Consider the following 19,665-nt stretch of genomic DNA (forward strand, 5'->3'; position numbering starts at 1 on the left):
ACTTATGCGGGAACGCTGCAAACGCGATAGAAGGTTTTTGCATTTCGGAACCAAATTACGATGAAGTTGTCGAAATACTTAAAAACAGGTTTGGCAGAAAAGATATAATTATAAACTCACATATGCAAAAACTCCTGAATCTTACCCCAGTAACCAAATCCAGTGACACTGTAAAACTTCGCAAACTTGTGACACTATAGAAACTCAAATACGCAGCTTGAAATCATTAGAAGTCACACCGGATAAATACAGTTATATGTTGATTCCAACCATAATGAAAACTCTGCCGTCTGATATAACCTTAGAATTCAATCGTAAAACGGATTCGTCATCTTTTTTTAATGTTGACGAATTATTGCAGTTTGTTCGTTTAAAATTGGAAAGTCGCGAGAGAAGCCATCTTTTGCTCTCCACTCACAAATCAGAAATCACTTCCTGTGTTTATAAAGAGAAGGTAGGGAAGGGGAGTATCGTCCATTCTACTCAGCAGCTGCTGGCGCCGGTTAAAGAAAACAAAACTACTAATTGCTGTCTGTTTTGTAATACATCCAAACATGTTACTGAAGACTGTGAATCACTGACAGTTGATGAGAAGAGAAATTTATTACGTAAACATGCCAAATGTTACCTTTGCCTGAAATCAAACCACCGCATAAAGCACTGTCGAAGCGATCTCGTCTGCTCCAAGTGCAAAGGTCGACATAACCGTTCAATATGCTTTCGCGCTGAGAAAGAACGAAATGAAAAAAATAAAAGTATAGAAGATTCGCATGTTCTTTCAGCATTCTCACGCAGCAAAATTAAAACTATTTCGCTTCAAACTTGTTGCGTAACACTTCGAACAACTACGCAGTCGGTTTTAATTAGAGTTCTACTGGATTCAGGTAGTATGCGTTCCTTCCTAAGCAAAGAAATCGCGGATAAGTTGAAGCTTCCTATTATTCGAACAGAGACTCTTTCGGTATTTACGTTTGAAAATAAAACACCCATTAGAAAAACATTTGACGTTGTTAAGATAAAATTACAGAACAAGGAAACACCGAATTTGAAGCTCTCGTGACTGAACAAATTTCAAGTTCTGATTTACCACCTCCTAATCTTGATAGACACATTTTAGGCAAACAGTTAGAAGGTTTACAACTCGCAGATTCTTGGGATTGCAAAGAAAAAATTACTCTTTTGATAAGAGCTGATTATTGTTATGATGTAGTGACTGGGAAACTCAAGCGTTTAGACAAACATTTAATAGCTGCTCAAACGTTATTCGGTTGGTCTCTGCTAGGTTACACTAAAGGTACAACGTATAATTCCACAGCCTTTAATATTGTAGTTGAGGAAGATATAATATCTGATCAGATAAAGAAATTTTGGGAGCTTGAAAGTTTAGGTATAAAACCTGAAAAGGAATCATCCGACCCATTAAACAATACCATAATGGAAAAATTCGAATCGGAAGTTTTATACAAAAATTCTCGTTCAAGGTTAGGCTGCCATGGAAGTCTGATAGACAATATGAGTTACATGACAATAGAACGATTGCGCTGAAACGATTTGAGAAACTTGTAAAGCGATTTCAGAAAACCCTGAACTGTTTTATTCGTACCAAACAGTTCTACAAGATTATTTACAACAAAACATCATTGAACCAGTTCCAGACACTGTTGATAGTGAATCTCAAATCACATTTTATTTGCCTCATAGAGAAATCGTTCGTAGTGATCGAACTACTAGTAAACTACGTATAGTGTTCGACGCGTCTTCACATGGACCTGGTGAAATCTCGTTAAATGACTGCTTGCATATTGGTCCAAATTTGTATCCTGACATTTTTTAACTTCTGTTGGCCTTCAGGCTTCATCCTGTAGCATTTACAAGTGACATAAAGCAGGCTTTTCTTCAGATAGAAGTAGATGAGAAGGACAGAGATGTAACGCGTTTTCTGTTTACCAAAAACCCATTCGATGATCCACAAAATTTTGTAACTTATCGGTTCACACGTGTGTTATTTGGCGTAAATAGCAGTCCGTTTTTACTGGCTGCAACCATTAAACACCATTTGAAACAATAATGAGAAAACCTACCCTGCCATTTGCGAATTTCTAAATGATCACATTCATGTAGATGACATCATTGGAGGACACCAAAACGTTGAACTTGCTTTCAATACCAGCTTAGAATGCGTTAACATTTTTAGAGATGCTAATATGATTCTACATAAATGGCACACCAATTCTCAAGAACTGCGCGAATTATGGATTAAAGAAGGCATTGAATCCGAGGAATCTCCTCATGTTTCGGAAGCTAAAAATTATCCATTGAAAGTGTTAGGAGTCGCTTGGGACAATCAAAGTGACATAATTTACTTTGATGTAAAAAATTTGATAACATTTCTATCAAAACAAGTTAATACTAAACGTTTTGTCCTACAAGCAATAGGACGAATTTTTGATCCTGTAGGTCTATTATCACCGTTTGTACTTAGAGTCAAAATCATATTTCAGCAAATTTGGACACTTGCTTTAGATTGGGATGATGAACTACCAGAAAATTTATGTTCTGTATGGAAAACATAGTGCAAAGAAGTTTCCAATTTGGACGAAATCGGTATTCCACGATATTATTTTTCTGCAATCGGTAATAGTGATGTGAAAAGGATTGAACTGCACTGTTTTTCTGACGCTAGCAAAAGGGCGTACGGTACAGTAGCGTATCTGCGTATAATTTCTAGGAATGAACAAATATTTACGGCTTTTGTTGCTTCAAAAACTAGAGTAGCGCCTTTAAAACCGCTCACCTTACCTAGGTTGGAACTAATGGGAGCTCTTTTATCAGCCAAAACTGGGCACTAACTTCACTAAAGTTTTGAAGTTACAACTTTCTTGTTTTTTCTGGACTGATTCGAAAATCACACTTTTCTGGATAAAAAGACTGTGCAAAGAAATTTAAGCTTTTCGTTAAAAATCGTATTCAGGAAATACAAAATTTGACATCCCCAGAAAATTGGCATTATTGCCCTGGTAAATGTAATCCCGCTGATTTCGCTTCGAGAGGAGCTAAACTTCCAGATTTGAAAAACAATCCTATCTGGTTTGAAGGACCAAAATGGCTTAGAATGTCATCTGAATTGTGGCCTCGACAGAATGAAGAGAAACCTGTCACTGAAGAAGATTTAGAATACCGCAAGAACATTAATCATATTTATGAATTTGTGTACACAGCAGTTGAAGAAAGGCTTATAGACATCTCAAAATATAGTAATTTAAGGAAATTGTTGAGAATAACTGGTGGTTGGATGAAACGATTCATTGGTAAAATTAGGAAAACTAACCATTTGACAGGTCCATTAACGACTAAGAAATAGTGGATGCCGAAAATTATTGGATTCGATGTGAAGAAGAACGTTTTTATGCCGAAAAAATTGAGTCTCTGAAGAAAGCGAATAAAGTCGAAAAGAAATCATCTTTATATCTTTTTAACCCATTTTTAGACCAGAACGGGATACTGAGAGCAGGTGGAAGGTTAGAACATTCTAGTTTGTCACATGATGAAAAACATCCGGCAATTCTTTCAAGAGACTCCTGGCTAACGAATTTGATAGTAGAAAGTGCGCATGTTAAAATGATGCATGGAGGAGTAGTAACGGCCTTAGCTGAAATTCGAAGTCGCTTTTGGATCCCAAAAGGATGTCAATTTATCAAGAAAATACAAGTGTCTTATTTGTAAAAGATATTCATTGAAGTCTGCTAACCAGACCACTTCTCAACTTCCAGAAGACCGAATCAATGAAACACCACCATTCTACGTGTCTGGCATCGATTTTGCCGGGCCGATTTACGTAAAAAACATCGAAGGAAGTCAAAAAGCCTATGTAACATTATTTACATGCGCTATCACTAGAGCCATACATCTGGAACTTGTACCGAATCTCTCTACAGATTCTTTCTTGATGGCATTGAAAAGATTCACATCTAGGAGAGGCAATTGTCAAGTAATTTATTCGGACAACGCAAAAACTTTTGAAAAGGGGAAAAAGGAACTCGAACATTTCTCTAAACTATTGTCGAATGAAAGAATCAGTTGGAAGTTTATAATAGAAAGAGGGGCTTGGTGGAGAGGCTTCTACGAGAGATTAGTAAAATCAGTAAAAGAGTGCTAAAGAAAAATTCTCGGTTTTACTAACGTTTAAAGTTTTACTAACGTTTGAAGAATTGTCAACGGTTTTAGCACAAGTGGAAGCTGTTTTGAATTCTCGTTCTTTGACATATGTGTACAATGACCACGAGGAACCGTTGCCACTGAAGCCAGTCAATTTTTTTATTTTTGGAAACAAAGATTCTACATTACCTAGCTACTTTAATTCCATTGTTAAAGGTGGCTCTACCAAGTCCTCTCTGACCAAAAGAAAGATTTATCAAGATTTATTGGTTAGGCAATTATGGACTAAATGGAAAAAACAATATTTGATGGATCTTCGGACAGCTCATCAATTAAAAAATCCTAACGTTTATGATGATCTAAAAGTTGATGATCTTGTATTAATTGAAGGCAACAATAAGTGCAAACTTTTGTGGAACTGTGGCAGAGTGATAAACGTTTTTCGTGGTCGTGACAACAAAGTTCGTTCTTGTGAACTAAAAACTGCTGATGGAACAATAATAAAACGACCAGTTCAATTATTATATCCTTTGGAACTTTAAAAGCATTTTTTATCGTTTAATAATATGAATATGATTGAATAAGTTTTATGCAATTGTTTATTTTGCTAATTTAGTTTCATATGATTAGATTAAGAATAGTTTAAATTTACTGAGTGTCAAATTATATTTGATGATACCTTTTTTTTTTAGAATTTAGTATAGTGATAATAGTTTGAATATATTTTCTATTCATTTAATATACTTATCAATTGTTTTATAATTATATGTTAAAATACTTATTGGTATAAATTTGATTGTTGTTAGATTAATGTGAACTCTTGACAGAGTTCAGCTGGGGAGTGTGTGGAAATTATTTTGATTAATTGATAGATGGCGCTAGCGTTGCGTGTTAACGCGAGGCGACGTGCCTTCTGAATTTCGATAGACTCTCCACCGGCTGTTCGATAGATGGATGTCTGATGTTTCGCACGCTACTTGACTAGGAACACTTCGGTTCCTATTTGATTTCGATTTTCGATTATGAAAGCATATAGATTTATTTGTCAACTGAACCACCATGTTTTGATCTATGATCTGTAAATATTGTACATATTAAAAGTTACATTTTAAAAGTGAGTGATGTCGATTTATAGATCTTAGAATATTTTGATACAGATGTAAACGAGAGTCCAATCATAAAAAATGGTGATGTCTTGTCAACCGAGTTGGCTGGAAAAAATTTCTGACAGCTGAGAGCAAAAAAATCTCTGGCTCAAAAAAAAAAAAAAAAAAAAAGGTGAATTTTTACGTCTTTAGACATTATAAAAATTAACCACCCTTTTTGTTTACATGTCTCATGTTTCTAAAAATAGATTTCTAAGAAAGGAATGTTCTATTTTTAGAAACATGAGACAACAGTTTGAGACATCATTCGAACAAAAAGGGGGTAGAGTTAATATTTATAATGTCTAAAGACATAACAAAAATTAACAGAAAGTTAATTTTTTTTTAAATTCTGAGCTAGAGAATTTTTTTCTCTCAGCTTTCAGAAAATTTTTCCAGCACCAACTCGATTAACAAAACATCACCATTTTTTAAGAACAATGAGCTCTCCCTTATCTATTTAAACCATTCCAGCTTCGCTTTGTAAAACTTCAGATTTACAGCGCTACGATGCCTGGATACCTCATCGCCAGCTCATCACGTGACATTGGTCATACCCCCTGCATCTGCTATCCTGTCTCCACGAGAACTACGTTCGGCATTTCCTTACCTGCAGCGCTCCTAGAAGCACCAAAGTTCGATAGCCGGAACACAACCTGCGATCTCGCAGGTTAATCGCGGCAAATAAAGCAAGTTGGAGTTGGAGTTTCGCTTCAGATCAGTCTGTGCTGTGTCCTGGATACAAGCTTCTACTACATCATGGAAACACATTCTTATTCAAGTCCATTGTTCTTAAAAGAATTTCCTTTTCTTAACACCTATTCTCCATTTGATAAACCAAGCAATCAAAACCAGAAGCACGATCCATCGAAACTGAAATATATAGAAGAGTTTGGGAAAGAAAAGAAATTCATGGAATATAGTTTCTGCCGCTTCATGATACCGTAACCTCCTATGTAGGTTGACAAGCTGTTTAACTGGTTCAGGAGCGATTAATAATTGTCTCGCTTGATTCAGCAGAATCACGGAATGCGTCCAATCCACCTCGTTTAAAGAATCCACGTTGAGCTTTTCTGCTGAGGGGTAAAGGGGATAAACATGTTCTGTTACACATCTTAAATGCTCGGCTAAGAGTTCCAATCGATGTGTACGCCTATTGAGGGCTCGCGACAGTTTCTCGTCATTCGCATGAGTGAGAATTCTACCACCTTAGCCTTGAAGAACATTTTACGAGCATCCGATCTTTCGTTGGACCCGTTAATAATTCGAGAGATATTATTTTGTAAAATATTGCGTAAAATGTAAATTGAATCCACGGAATGTGTTTGCGAACTTCCCCCCTCCCCTCACGAATTAGATTCTTCAAGCGAATATGTAATTTGTTTCATCGATTCTCGCACATTACATCGATTGTCGCATCTCGCTGTTCAACACAGCATATCGTATCTTTTAAATGACATTGATGTTTAAAAAACTTCAGATTGCAGACCGGCGATATTGTATGCTAGGTGTCTCATGGTCCAAAGCAACACCGCTTCCTAAAACGCGCATTGTGAACCTTTGAAATTCGTGAATTATTTATAGGAGAAAATGCTGTTGTAAATTTATCTCCTCCTTTATACACCCTGAAAGAATGATGTACAAGCGTATACGGAAATATTCCATATTACTGTTTTTAATAATGTTTAGAATATCTAACATTCCCCATATCCATACAGAACAGATTCTTGATTAATCAAAGAACTCATCTACTGAATTTTAACTGAAAATCATAATTAAGCAGACAACACTTTATATTGCAGAGCACAGAAGAATAACATATATTATAATTAACACAATAACCCTGCCTTTTTAATAAGTTTTCCTTCAAGTATAATTTAAGTTTGTTTAATCTAAATCAGCACTGAAAATCGGAACACAGTTCAAAACAAAGAAAACAATTTTTTTAGATTGTTCCAGGATTTCAACAAATGTAGTTGCCCAACGTGAGATTAATAGGCGTCGAATATTTTTTTGATTTAACAATTTCTTTAACGCATGGTGTAATAATATTTATATTTGAAGGTTATGTAGGGTTCAATTACGCAGGTACAATCAATTATTCAGAATAAAACAATTCAAATTATAAATTTTTCATTTTCTACATCTATAACTGCTGCTATTAAACTTGTTTCTTAATTTCGGCATTTCCCGTAGAAATTTTGATTCATTCTTATAATTTGTTATAATAGTTTTTAAATTATTCCTCATAAAATGTTAATTTTCAAATGGCAAAGAAAATTGTCAACGCAAAATTTGATCAAATTTTCACACCAAATAATGTAATAATACTACGAAGGATCACGAAACTGAACAGTAAACACCGCTTATCACCTAACCCAATAAAGTTGCGTATTTAACATTTTAGCCACATGAAAGAAAATTATTTGACAGAACCATGCAGAAACTTTGAAATACCTCTACATTGTCAGTATTTTGTGCAACTTGAAATATCACAGTATTTGTTCACTTGAAATATCACAAATTATTACTAGAATATATATCCCCCAAATTCTGCTATGGTGCTTCAACGTGGCGGGGGTGTCACTGGGTAGTACGTGCGAAGTATACGTCGGGAACATGGTAGGGCCACCCTAGGCGGGAAGGCTGTTGCAATATAGCTAAAGCATAGCAGGTGAAGATCCTTCAGGGAATTACCGTCTTGGTGATCGGGTGTCACAATCCCTGTAGCCCCATTGATCTCTCCTCCTTTCTGCCTCCGCTCCTCTTAACTGCAACTTTTCCCGTTTTCTTTCTCCCTTGTGGTTTCCTCTTCCGAGGTTCGGTCTCGTCATAAGAAACTGGAACAGCCTTGTCTCTAGTTCTTCGAGTGGCGAGAAAACTGCCCACGGGTTTGCCGAGCGTGGGAGACCCGTGTCACCGGAAAGGAGGGTCCTGGGAGTTGAGGGGCGAGTAACTGTCCCCAACACACTGCTTTGGCCTCTGCTTCAGTTAAACGGGAGGCACCTTGTCGTCCTCACGGGTGTCAATCGGCTGGTCACTAGTCCTTGTGTCAGTGGCTTAGGGACAAGCCCTCGGGAGTACCTGCTTTTGGGAAGCCTTGGCGTAGGAATCTGCGTCCCTTTGTTGGGCTCCATGGTGGGTGGGGCGGTTGGACCCCAATCTTTCTCCATTTAAATATGAATACTATGGTACCTTCCTGCTACAACAATGTACCCGATACTCCGATTGTGATAAAAAGACTAAGAAGCGACATAGAAAGCTCTGTATCAGTTGTACTTTGTCCACGTTTCTTAATTATAATCAGCTCTGAAGAATATTAAAAAAGTCACCCTTTTCAATAAACAAACATCTTTTGTCTTCTGTAGGAGAACTGAAAAATATTAAAAGACTTCGGTGTGGAGACCTTTTGATATAAACTGTGTCCGGAAAGCAGTCTAATAGTCTTTTGAAACTAACTAAATTAGGACAAGCAAAAATTGCAGTTAAGCCGCATAACACTCTAAATTCGTCCCGAGCAGTAATCTTTGAAATAGGCTTACTGTCAGTAACTGAAGAGGAATTTGTTAAAGAGTTGGCAGATAAAAACGTGTGCGGTGCTCGTAGAATCAAAATACGGGAAAAAGGTCAACTCATTCCCTCTAAACATGTCATACTTACTTTCAAGTCTCCTAAACTGCCTAAAACCATCAAAGCTGGATACCTAAACTGTTCATTCAGGCCATATATACCGAATCCAATGCGTTTCTTTCAATGTCAGCGCTCTGGACATGGGAAGACGTCTTGTCGCGGTAGCCTCACGTGCGCTCGATGTTCTACTCAGGTCATACTAGTGAAGGCTGCTCTGCTGCCCCCTTGTGTATAAACTGTAAAGGCGAGCACCCAGCTTTCCAAGATTATGTCTGAAATGGCAGACAGAGAAACAAATTCAAAACATTAAAGTTAGACAAAATATATCATTTGCTGAAGCCAAAAGACTTGTTCTCTCCGATCAGCCAAGACCTTATAAATCTTATGCATCCACAGCAAAATCATTCAGATCAAAATCAACGGAAACCACAGTAACCCCACAGAAAAAAGAACTAGCAATGACAGAAGATCCTAGAAACCAAAATTCAGGGAAAAAACTGATATTGAAAGTAGTACGCCGGTGACTGCGCCCAAAGGAAAACAGGATGTCCAACATCAAAAACATAGAGACGGTATCAAAGAGAAAAATAAGCAAAAATCCAGGACCCCCAGTCAAAGTTGCAAGCATGAGTTTTGCCTCGAAAATCAAAACAACACCGCCAAAACAAACATCCATAATGGGTGCACTTATTTCGTGGAATTACCGGGGTTTCCGTAAAACCTGGATAATATCAAGGATTTAATCAACATGTATAAACCTGCCTGCCTTGCACTTCAGGAGACCTCGTTAAAACCAAGCAGACATGCTAAGATACGGAGATATATCACAGTAAGAAAGGACAACCTATCTGGGAATCGCGCCTGTGGTGGTGTGGGCCTTATCGCCTCCCACAATCATTCATACACTGCTCTCCCTTTGACGACCTCCCTTCAAACTGCGGCGGCTCAGATTAATTTACGCTTTTCAACCTCAGTATGCACTATTTATTTACCCCCACATGAGCATGTTAATCAGAGAGCGTTTAATAGAGCAGGTCCCAGAATCTTTTTTGCTTTTAGGTGACTTCAATGCCCATAGTACCTTGTGGGGAAGTAGGTACACTGATTCAAGGGGCCGACAGATCGTACAATTAATGGAAGATCATTCTACTATTTGTCTCCTTAATAATGGAGAATACACTTACTTTCATAAACCAGATTAGAACATTTCATGCAATTGATCACGGTTTTTGTTCTCCATCTCTACTACCTTTCTGCTCTTTTACTGTAGGGGAGAACTCTACGATAGTGACGATTTCCCATTTATTGTAAATATTACAGGAAAGTCAGTGATCTCTAGACAACCACTCTGATTGTGATCTTTTTGCATCTTTTGCTGTGCTTACTGAAGAAATGGTTAACGATGTGGATATTAATACAGCAGTAAAAATTATCTCTGATACTATTGTACAAGCAGCTGAACTCTGTATTCCGAAGTTTTCGACAATGTTCCCAAAGTTTCCTAAACCCTGGTGGAACAGTGATTGTCATGAAACTTCGAGAGAGCAAAAGAAAGCTTGGCGTATCTTTCGCTGGTATCCAACAATGGAAAATCTTCTGGCCTTTAAAAAAACTAAGGCGAATGAAAGAAAAGTGAGGCGGCAAAGTCAGAGAAAATCATAGGCAGCCTACCCGTCCACTATTACCTCCTCAATATCTAGCAAAAATGTTTGGGAAAAAGTTCGCAAAGTCTCTGGACTATATAATGATTATTCCTTTTCTGTTCTAGAAAAAGACGAAAAGTTGATAAACACTGGAGAAGAAATAGCCGATGCTTTAGGTGATACATATGCTGCTGTATCTGGCAGTAGCAATTACTTAAAAGAGTTTCTGTCCACAAAGATCCGCTTGGAAATCGACTTTTCCCATCCTAATGTAGAATCTTACAATAAAGATCTCACCATATTTGAATTAAGAACTGTAACATCTCGCACTGATAGTACTTGTCCTGGTCGTGATGGCATAAGTTATTTGATGATAAAGCATATGCCCTATGGTTGTTCAGTGGTCCTTGTCGCTCTCTATAATAAGATATGGAAATAACAAATTTTTCTAACTACCTGGTGCAGGGCCTTTGTTATCCCCATGGTAAAATCCGGCAAGAACCCGAAAAATCCTTTAAATTATCGCCCCATCGCGCTCACTAGCTGCCTTTGCAAGATCATGGAAAATATGGTAAATTACCGTCTCACCTACTATCTGGAGACTAATCATTGCCTATCATTGCCTAAGGGAAACTTTTCACTTGACAATACCTTGTTTTTAGAAACCGCAGTACGCAATGCATTTGTGAAAAGAAATCATGTGGTTTCAATATTTTTTGACGTAGAAAAGGCGTACAATAGAACTTCGCGGCATGGAACTTTTCATGACCTTTACAGCACTGGATTGCGAGATAATTTACTCATCTTCATTCAAAACTTTCTGAAGGACCGCACTTTCCAAGTTAAGACTGCTTCGTTGCTTTCTCAATTATTTGTACAACAAGAAGGTGTACCCCAAGGTTCAGTGCTCAGTGTCACTCTTTTTATCCTGAAAATTAATTCCATTTTAAGAGAACTTCCTTCCACAGCGCATGGTTCCCTGTATGTTGATGATTTGATGATCTATTGTCACGGTCAAGATATAAGATACATTGAGAGATAGCTACAAATTGCTCTAAATAGAATCATAAAAAGCGGTCCAACAAGAATAGTTTCAAATTTTCTAGCCAGAAGACCGTCTGTGTGCATTTCTGTCGCAAAAGAAATCTACATCCTGATCCAGAGCTGCATCTTGACATCAGTTTATATGTCATCTGTTTTGAACCATCTCGGGAATTCTGACGCAAGCAGTTGTCCATTGATCTTCATTATAAAATAATGTCACAAGCCGAACATCCTGTCCGACTCATGACATCTGATCAGTACTGGCGTATGTACCAAGCACGTCCTTCATGTATCCCATCTTTTGATCTTCGCATTCACTCATTGAAAAACTCAACCTAAAAGATCTGCACCCCATAAGCTTTAACCTTTTCAGTATTGTTTCCTGGCAAGAAGTGAATATTCACCTACTCAATATTTTTGGAGAACTAAAGAAGACATGCGATGGAGGACGTGGACACCACCCCTCTAACAATATGGTTAATCGGTATAGCGCCACGTCCACCTTTCCCTAAATAGCCACTCAGAGGCCTTGCGGACGCCTCGCAAACCCAGCGACCGATGCATCCTCGAGGGCAGTCCAGCAGACCAAAGCGCCCCCCCGCGGAAAATCACCCCACACATCTACCCAGGCCTCGGTATTTATTGATTCAATAATACAGTACTGTGTGCATGTAAGGATATGTATCTGTGTATAGATACTTACGGCTTGCTTACGAAATCCTTGCTAATAATCTTTCTGTCATACTTGCAGATGCTAATAAAAATATACGCGGATTCAGATATATGCAGATATGAATATACAAATATGCTATATGCAGTATTATGCATATATACGCTGATACAGATATAAGCAGATACAATGATCTGCAGATGATGGTACCGTTATGCTGAAGCGTATGATACGAAAGAACGAACGGTGCATGAGATATGTAGGGTGACATAAATAAGAACATACACAAGGTGGCATACATAAAATGGCATACACGTACTTAGGAACATAACGTGTATAGTAAGTTAACATTACGAGATGGTACGAGATATACGATACAAGGTGCAGAAGACACTAATCTATGTATATGCCAGGATACATGATACAAGGTGCAGAATAAGTTACATGATACAGGATGTTACGGGATAATATATGCAGATGCCTGGATACATGATACTAGGTACAGAATAAGCTGCTACACTCACTTCCAAAAGTTAAGTTCGAAGATGTAAAATGCAAAAAAATCAACAAATACTGCTTTGATTGACACAAAATTCTGCAGGAAAGTAGCACATATATTTATGCATAAAACAAAATAAATAATTATATACAGAAATGAAAACAATATTAAATTTTTGAAGTTATCAGATAATGATATACTAAAGTGAAAACAAACAGCATAAAGTGAAAAAAGGACACTAATAGGGTATGTGATTCCCCCCCTCATCTGTATACAAAGTTTACACCTTGTGACCATGCTTTCAATTAGGTGTCAACAACCGCAAAATTAATCAATCACCATTCTTCTTGTAGAGCAGTGCCACAGCATACGCGCAATCTCCTGGTAGTCATCGACCTTCACTCTCCAGGTAGTCATCGACGATGTCAGCTCTATGGAGACATGTGTTATCGTCCATTAAATCAAAAGTAGGGCCAACTACTGCAGCATACAATCTCACAATGGGTTATAGGATTTCATCTCGATACTGGACAGCCGTCAAAAACCCCGTTTAAAGATGTGCAGGTCGGTACAGTATCTTAATGAAATCCCTGCCCACACCATAATGCTTTTGCCACGGAATGCGTGATGTTCGGTGATGTTTTGGGATTGATTGGGTGTTCGTTGTTCACGCCATATCCTTATAGTCTTGTCATCTGGCTCCAGAGCAAATCTTGACTCATCAGTAAACATGACATTGCCCCAGTCAGACACAATCCAATTGGCATGTTTCCGGCACCACTGTAATCGTGCCCTTTTTGATTGGGCGGATAGAGGAACACGAACTCGAGATACTCGGGCATACAGTCCACTCATATGTAATCTTCGGCGTACAGTAGATGCAGAAATCGCCTTACCAATGGATGCTCTTATGATAGATGTCACACGTGTGGAGGTCGCTCTGCGATTCCGCTTGGCTACAATAGCAATATATCGATCTTCCGCGGGGGTTGTAACCCTTGGGCGACCGGCTACGGGCCTTGGGACAACTGTCTGTGTAAATGGGAAATTACAGAATGATGAACGTCGATGAAAAGAGCAACATCTGTGATCAACTGTCCTGCTTCAATGCGCCCCACAGCACGCCAACGCTTAGAATCTTCCATTCGTCTTCTGGAAGTCATAGAAACACGTATGTCTTGAAAACAAATTGTAAAGTTTTAAATACCTTCTATCAGCACTTATAACTTCTGTAACCCTTCATAAAGCTGGCTTCTTATAAGAGTGCCCCTTTTGCATATTTCTTGACATGAAAGCGCGATTGGCGATAGCGGTCAAAATGGATATTTTCGTTGAAATACGCTGCCTGAAACTTTTCGCGATTACAATATTTCCTTTTTACTACTTTTTACTTCGTACAAGGAAGTAAAAAATTGGAAGAGTTCAGCGTCGGCAGAGCTCCATTACAAAGCTGCGAATGCAAAAAATAAATAAATAAACAGATGAGAATTATTTATGACATAGTAACACATGTGGTGAGTCATTTCTCCTTGACTTCTTTTTAATTATCAAGCATGAACTGAAAATTTACATGAATACCAAAGGAATTGGAATTTTGGAAGTCAATCTACAAATTTAATGCAAAGAAAAATGGGCAACAATTACTGCTTTAAAAAAATATTGTAACAGTAGTGCAATATTTTGCAGAATCTTTTGCAAGAGTAATAGTTTTGTGAAGTAGCGGAATATTTTATCTGTTTACTTTCAAATATTAAGGTACAGAGAGTCCTTTATCACTTACACATACGCTTTTTATTCCGTTAGCCTTTTATTCATCCTTCATTTTTTATCAATCTAACAAATAAGCGAAGAATTTATCGCCATTATCAGTTTCGGGATTTCAGTAATAGATTATTTCGTGAGTAAAAGAGTAACAATCTGCTTGACGTCTTCTGCTTTATTTTGGTAGATATTCGAGTAAATAACATAAAGAGCTCCTCTTTAAAGATAACTAAGAAGGATCAACAACAGGACTTTGTGAATCGCAACCAAAGTCTCAGCTACCTAAAAGAATAATTTATACTTTTCTTTCGTAAACGGTGATTTAACAGAGATAGAACATTTTCCTTTCTTAAGAGGATGAAATAAATTCCTAACAATAATTTTATTAATAAATTTGGGATTTCTTTCCGAAGTGTTTTTGAAGAACGCAAGGGAAAAGAATGAAAGCGCTTAAAGCTTTAGGCTTTGCTATGATATTTGCCGCAACTTGCGGAAGCAACGGATTTGCAGGTCTATCAGGAAATACTAAGGAACTTTTAAAACAATCACCACTGGAGCAATTTCTGGAGTTCCAAGATGTGGAGCAAGAGATAATGATGCTTCAAAATAGCACTCGAGACAGTAAGCATGTTTTTGACTAATTAATAAAATACTTAATTAAAATAAACACTTTTTAACACTATTTAGGTAAATAAGTTATTTCTATAATATTCAGTATTCATAGAAAGCTATTCATATAAACCTAAGTAACTACGCAAAAAATTTGAAGTTGGTTTTATATTGAAATTTTATTTTAGGGTAAAAAAATGCAATTTTGAGGTTGACAACAGGTGTCGGGGAAGAGTTAGATCAAAATTTAAAACGTTGTATTTAAGTTAATTGAATACAATTACATCTCAAATGTATTATTTCTACTGTTTCATGAAACTCTGCTAATATCCTGACACAGTTTCTGTATATACACCTACGACTTCATTTTTAGTCATATATAATCAAATATATTCAGATACCTAAAAATTACATTTGGCCATATTTAAGTAGAACTATGTAATCTGAGCGTTTTTTTAACCAAAATAACCAATTGCTACATTGAAAAATATATCATTTATCGTAATTCCATTTGTTATCTCAAAAGGAAGTCGGCCGCAATGGGCTATTAGTCTGGAAACGGGATTTTGAGATCCTTGATTTAAAATTTGGTCTATATGGAGCCACGCAAAAATAGTATTGTAATATATATTTTTTTAATTTCAACATAAGAACAATTTACAAATATAATACATTAAAAAATTACGTATAGTATTATTTTATTCTTTGGCATATTTCTCATTTGAGTGAATTCTTTTAGTAGATTGCTGTCCCACCCCCCCCTTTTTTTTTTTTTTTTTTTTTTTTTTTTTTTTTTTTTTTTTTGTTGTTGTTGTTGTTGTTGAATAACTTTTGGACAATTTGTGATGTACAAGATCTGAATAAATGATTGTGATTATTAGCATGAAAAGACATAAGTCCTTCTGCTAATGCTAATTTCTTTTCTTCGTCTCCATAAATTGTTTTCTGAAGGAATTCCTGCATTTTGGAGGAAGATGCAGTAGTATTTAAATATCTTTTATGTTTCTGCGTCTCCGAGTGTTTTGAAATATCATTCTTCCAGCCGAGCGAAATAGAAAATTCACCATTACATTTCTCACATTTTCCCATTTGGTCGCTTTTGTTTTTTTAACTAAAGTAAATTCACTTCTTAGATCAGCTTTGAATCTGCATCTTCTGTTCTTACTCATTATGTTAAAAATCTAAAGAAGTAATTTATTATAAATTTATAATTTATATTATAAACTTTTATTTATATATATTGCTTAAAACCACAGTAAGTAGGTGCATAATTACATGAAGATATTTTATTGTTAGTTTAAAAATTAAATTAATTTTTTTGTTATAAAGTAACTAACTATATTTTAAAAATTATTTAAATTTTAATCCTATAATTCTTTCTAAATAATAACAGTATTAACTTGTATTATCTTTCCTCTGAATTTGTCGTAACGTAAGTCGTAAGCGTCACTTTCAAAACCGACGCTAGACCTTTTGCCGCCACTATAAAATATAAATAATAACAGTACTGTCTGCTAAATTCTGCTAAATTAACTGTCTGCTAAATTCAAGAAAATTTATGTGTTTGTGAAATAAATAAATAAATTACGTACCTAAATTATCTGAATAGCTGATTTGTTGACATCACTTTATAACTAGTACTAGCACCCAGTGCGATGTGTATCGTCTGAGAGACAGTTACAAAATGTTTTCGTCTATGCCAATGACATTAAGTCCAAACAACAGTGGTTGATTTCTAACAACTGATCAACGATGCGAACTTTGATAAGCAGTTCTCGATACAGTTGTCAACAATTATTTGTTATTATTAAAATTTAACATTATAAAATAAACAAAAAGGATATAAGACACATATCCTGGCGAAGTAGCCACATTGCCGCCGAAAACCGTATTCTCCCACCGTTCCCTAGCTTATCGTGCATTCTTTCCAAAAATCGGGACTTTTTTAAAACGTCGCGGGACAAATTGTTAAAAAGCGGGACGTCTGGTCACCTTAGTGTATGTATGTTCTTCCCACTGTGAAAAAACGACGGTACCTAGGGCCATCTGATTTTGAATAATGTAGCCCTGATCCCGAAAATGTGCACCTTAATTTCGAATTTCATACTTCATATTATGGAAAAATTTAATGAATTTTTTATCTACAAACTGAACGATATAAAAGCGGCAACTCTGTACTTAGTAAAACATTTTTATCTCCAACGCGCGGGACTGTCTATAGAAAATTCTAAACATATGCTGCTATGATGCTTTTAGAAATTTTGCCATTTCATTCTTGAATGTGTTTGGCATATGTACGAAGAAAATAATGATTAATAATAAAGCTGAAAAGATAAAAAGAAGTGAGTTAGCAGGAAAAGTGCAATAGCAGACTGGTAGACTGCGAGCTGAGTGACAGCACAAATAAACTTTAAAAACCCCTTTTGGGCGACCTTTAAAATCTGTTACCTTTCAGATTTTGCTTTTTTTTTTAAATTTGTTTGCTTGCAATATTTAAAAATTTTCATTTTATCATATTATTTATTTTCATAAATTATTACCATAGCATACAGATTCTTTATTTAATTTCTTTAACTATAATAATATTTGTTAGAAAGAAAACCAAGTTCTAAATAAATAAAAAGTACAAATATTTATTCTTCTTTCTTAAGAAAAGATTTATAAACAGAAATTTATTTCTTTTAAAACGGCAAATAAATTAACCTTGCTTTATTTTTAATTTTCTGGTCAGGTATGTTTTTTATTAACTAGTTTGAATCCTTTTATCAGTGTTTACTGAAAGTAAATTCATTAATATGTTTTTATTATTCGTAAGATAGTGATCAAAATGCTTAATTTTGTAGTAAGTAAAAAAGCATATTGCTAAAATAAGCGATATTCTATTATTTCATGTTAGTGTAATTAATTAATTATCGATATTTGAGCTCTAATGTATTTTATTGATAAAATGTTGCGGCAGTTTCTTGCAAATGTGTCTGTCATGTCTATGTCTATGTCTATGTCTATGTCTTATCACTTAGTAAGAGGCAATCGACCATTAACGGCCTTTACCAATATATGATACTTGACTTTTAAATGCTTGAAGAATCGAGTAAGTTGTATCCAATAATATGGAAGTACTTGTACACATGCTGTGCTAGAACTCAGAGATTACTAGCGACGGAGTCTGTCATGTCTTTATGCATCATGGGTTTAAAATAAGCTGCATATATCATAAAAAGGCCCACCAGCGGCCGAGCGGTAAAGACGCTGAACACTGGTAGTTCGGTCTGAGATTCGAATCCCGCGAACGGGCTGGCTGCATGGGCGTTTTCGTGGTTTTCCCCATGTGTAACGTGTATACGAGCCAGTTTCCCTTAGAAAGTCCTCCACGAAAGGCATCCCTCCCTTTAGGCAGATAGCCCTCGTGTGCTTTGCCATAATTAAATACACCACACCACCACCATATATCATGAAAGTTGTGGAAATAAATGTTGTGGAAAGTAATTTAAAGCGATTGTGGAAATTAACTCTTAATAACATTCAAAATTCGTTGCTAATTTCATTTGACAATGAATATTCAGTGCAATTTGGGGATATCTGCAAGGTTTTTCGTTTTCAATAACAAAATCGTTTTCTTTTTACTTGTAAAATACATTATGCCGCTATAATTCTAGATTTCCATTTAAATTCCAAAATTTGTGCAACAAATAATATATAAGCGTTAAAAACGTCTTTTACAGACTACAGTGTCGCCAAAAATATAACCATTCAGCAATTAGATATATTATATTATTAAAAAGTAAAATCCTCGCTTAAATTACAAAATGTGCTGAGTACATTCAAAGGTTTTAAATCGTTGTTTCTCAAGCAATGTCAGAATGGCTAAATTTGAAAGATAAATGAAAGTTTTTGTACTCCTAAAAATAAATGTTTGTCTTTATAAAATTTTACGGTTTAATCCGATCTTTATAATACTTGCCAAACTCGACCTACAAAACAAAAGAAAGGTTATTGTCTGCATAAAATTTCTCAAAGACCAGCCCATAGTGTCCGCACTCTTTATGTGCACATTGTTGCGTTTATCTTTTCTTCTGACACCAGTTGTTAAATTATTTTCTTCCCTCACGTTCGTACGGGGTTCGTGAGGATTTGGAGTGAATAATGACAATACTACTTGATGAAGTACCGAAACACACTTTATTGGCCAGTATTGTCAGGACAGCTCCAAAACACGTTTTTACAGTCGTCGATGAACTACTATAAACACGCTGACACGATCAGCGACACAGCCTCCAGGTTATCAGGCTATCACTGGGGAGGCAGCTTCACGGTAAAGCACTAGAGTACAGCTCCCGACTCTGCTTGGTCGTTCTCGGAACTCCACACACTCTCGAGACTCTCCACGCTGCAACTGGCGATGCACTCGAGATACAGAGCACTGCTCCCAACTCTTCGGTTCAGTCGCTCACGGAGCTCAACACGCTTTCTCGATGATGCACTAAAAGACGCCTTCGGTGCACTCGACGA

General features: G+C 36.4%; 1 protein-coding gene across 4 annotated transcripts in view; it reads left to right on the plus strand.

Moving 5' to 3' along the window:
• Positions 1 to 14,729: 14,729 nt before the first annotated feature.
• The window catches only part of LOC118192536 (uncharacterized), a 104,017-nt gene continuing 99,081 nt past the window's right edge, over positions 14,730 to 19,665 (plus strand). For 2 of the 4 annotated variants that reach the window (XM_085827281.1, XM_085827282.1), the window contains exon 1: positions 14,734 to 15,168. In XM_085827281.1, the coding sequence (XP_085683407.1) occupies positions 14,988 to 15,168 (181 nt within the window). In that variant the 5' untranslated portion in view covers positions 14,734 to 14,987. Of the gene's footprint in view, positions 15,169 to 19,665 lie in introns of all 4 variants that reach the window. The other 2 variants (XM_085827284.1, XM_085827283.1) reach the window with 2 other exon arrangements.

This window comes from Stegodyphus dumicola, chromosome 11 (assembly GCF_044657685.1).
Source record: "Stegodyphus dumicola isolate Sdum_Otavi_A_Nest chromosome 11, ASM4465768v1".
Lineage (NCBI taxonomy): Eukaryota > Metazoa > Arthropoda > Arachnida > Araneae > Eresidae > Stegodyphus > Stegodyphus dumicola.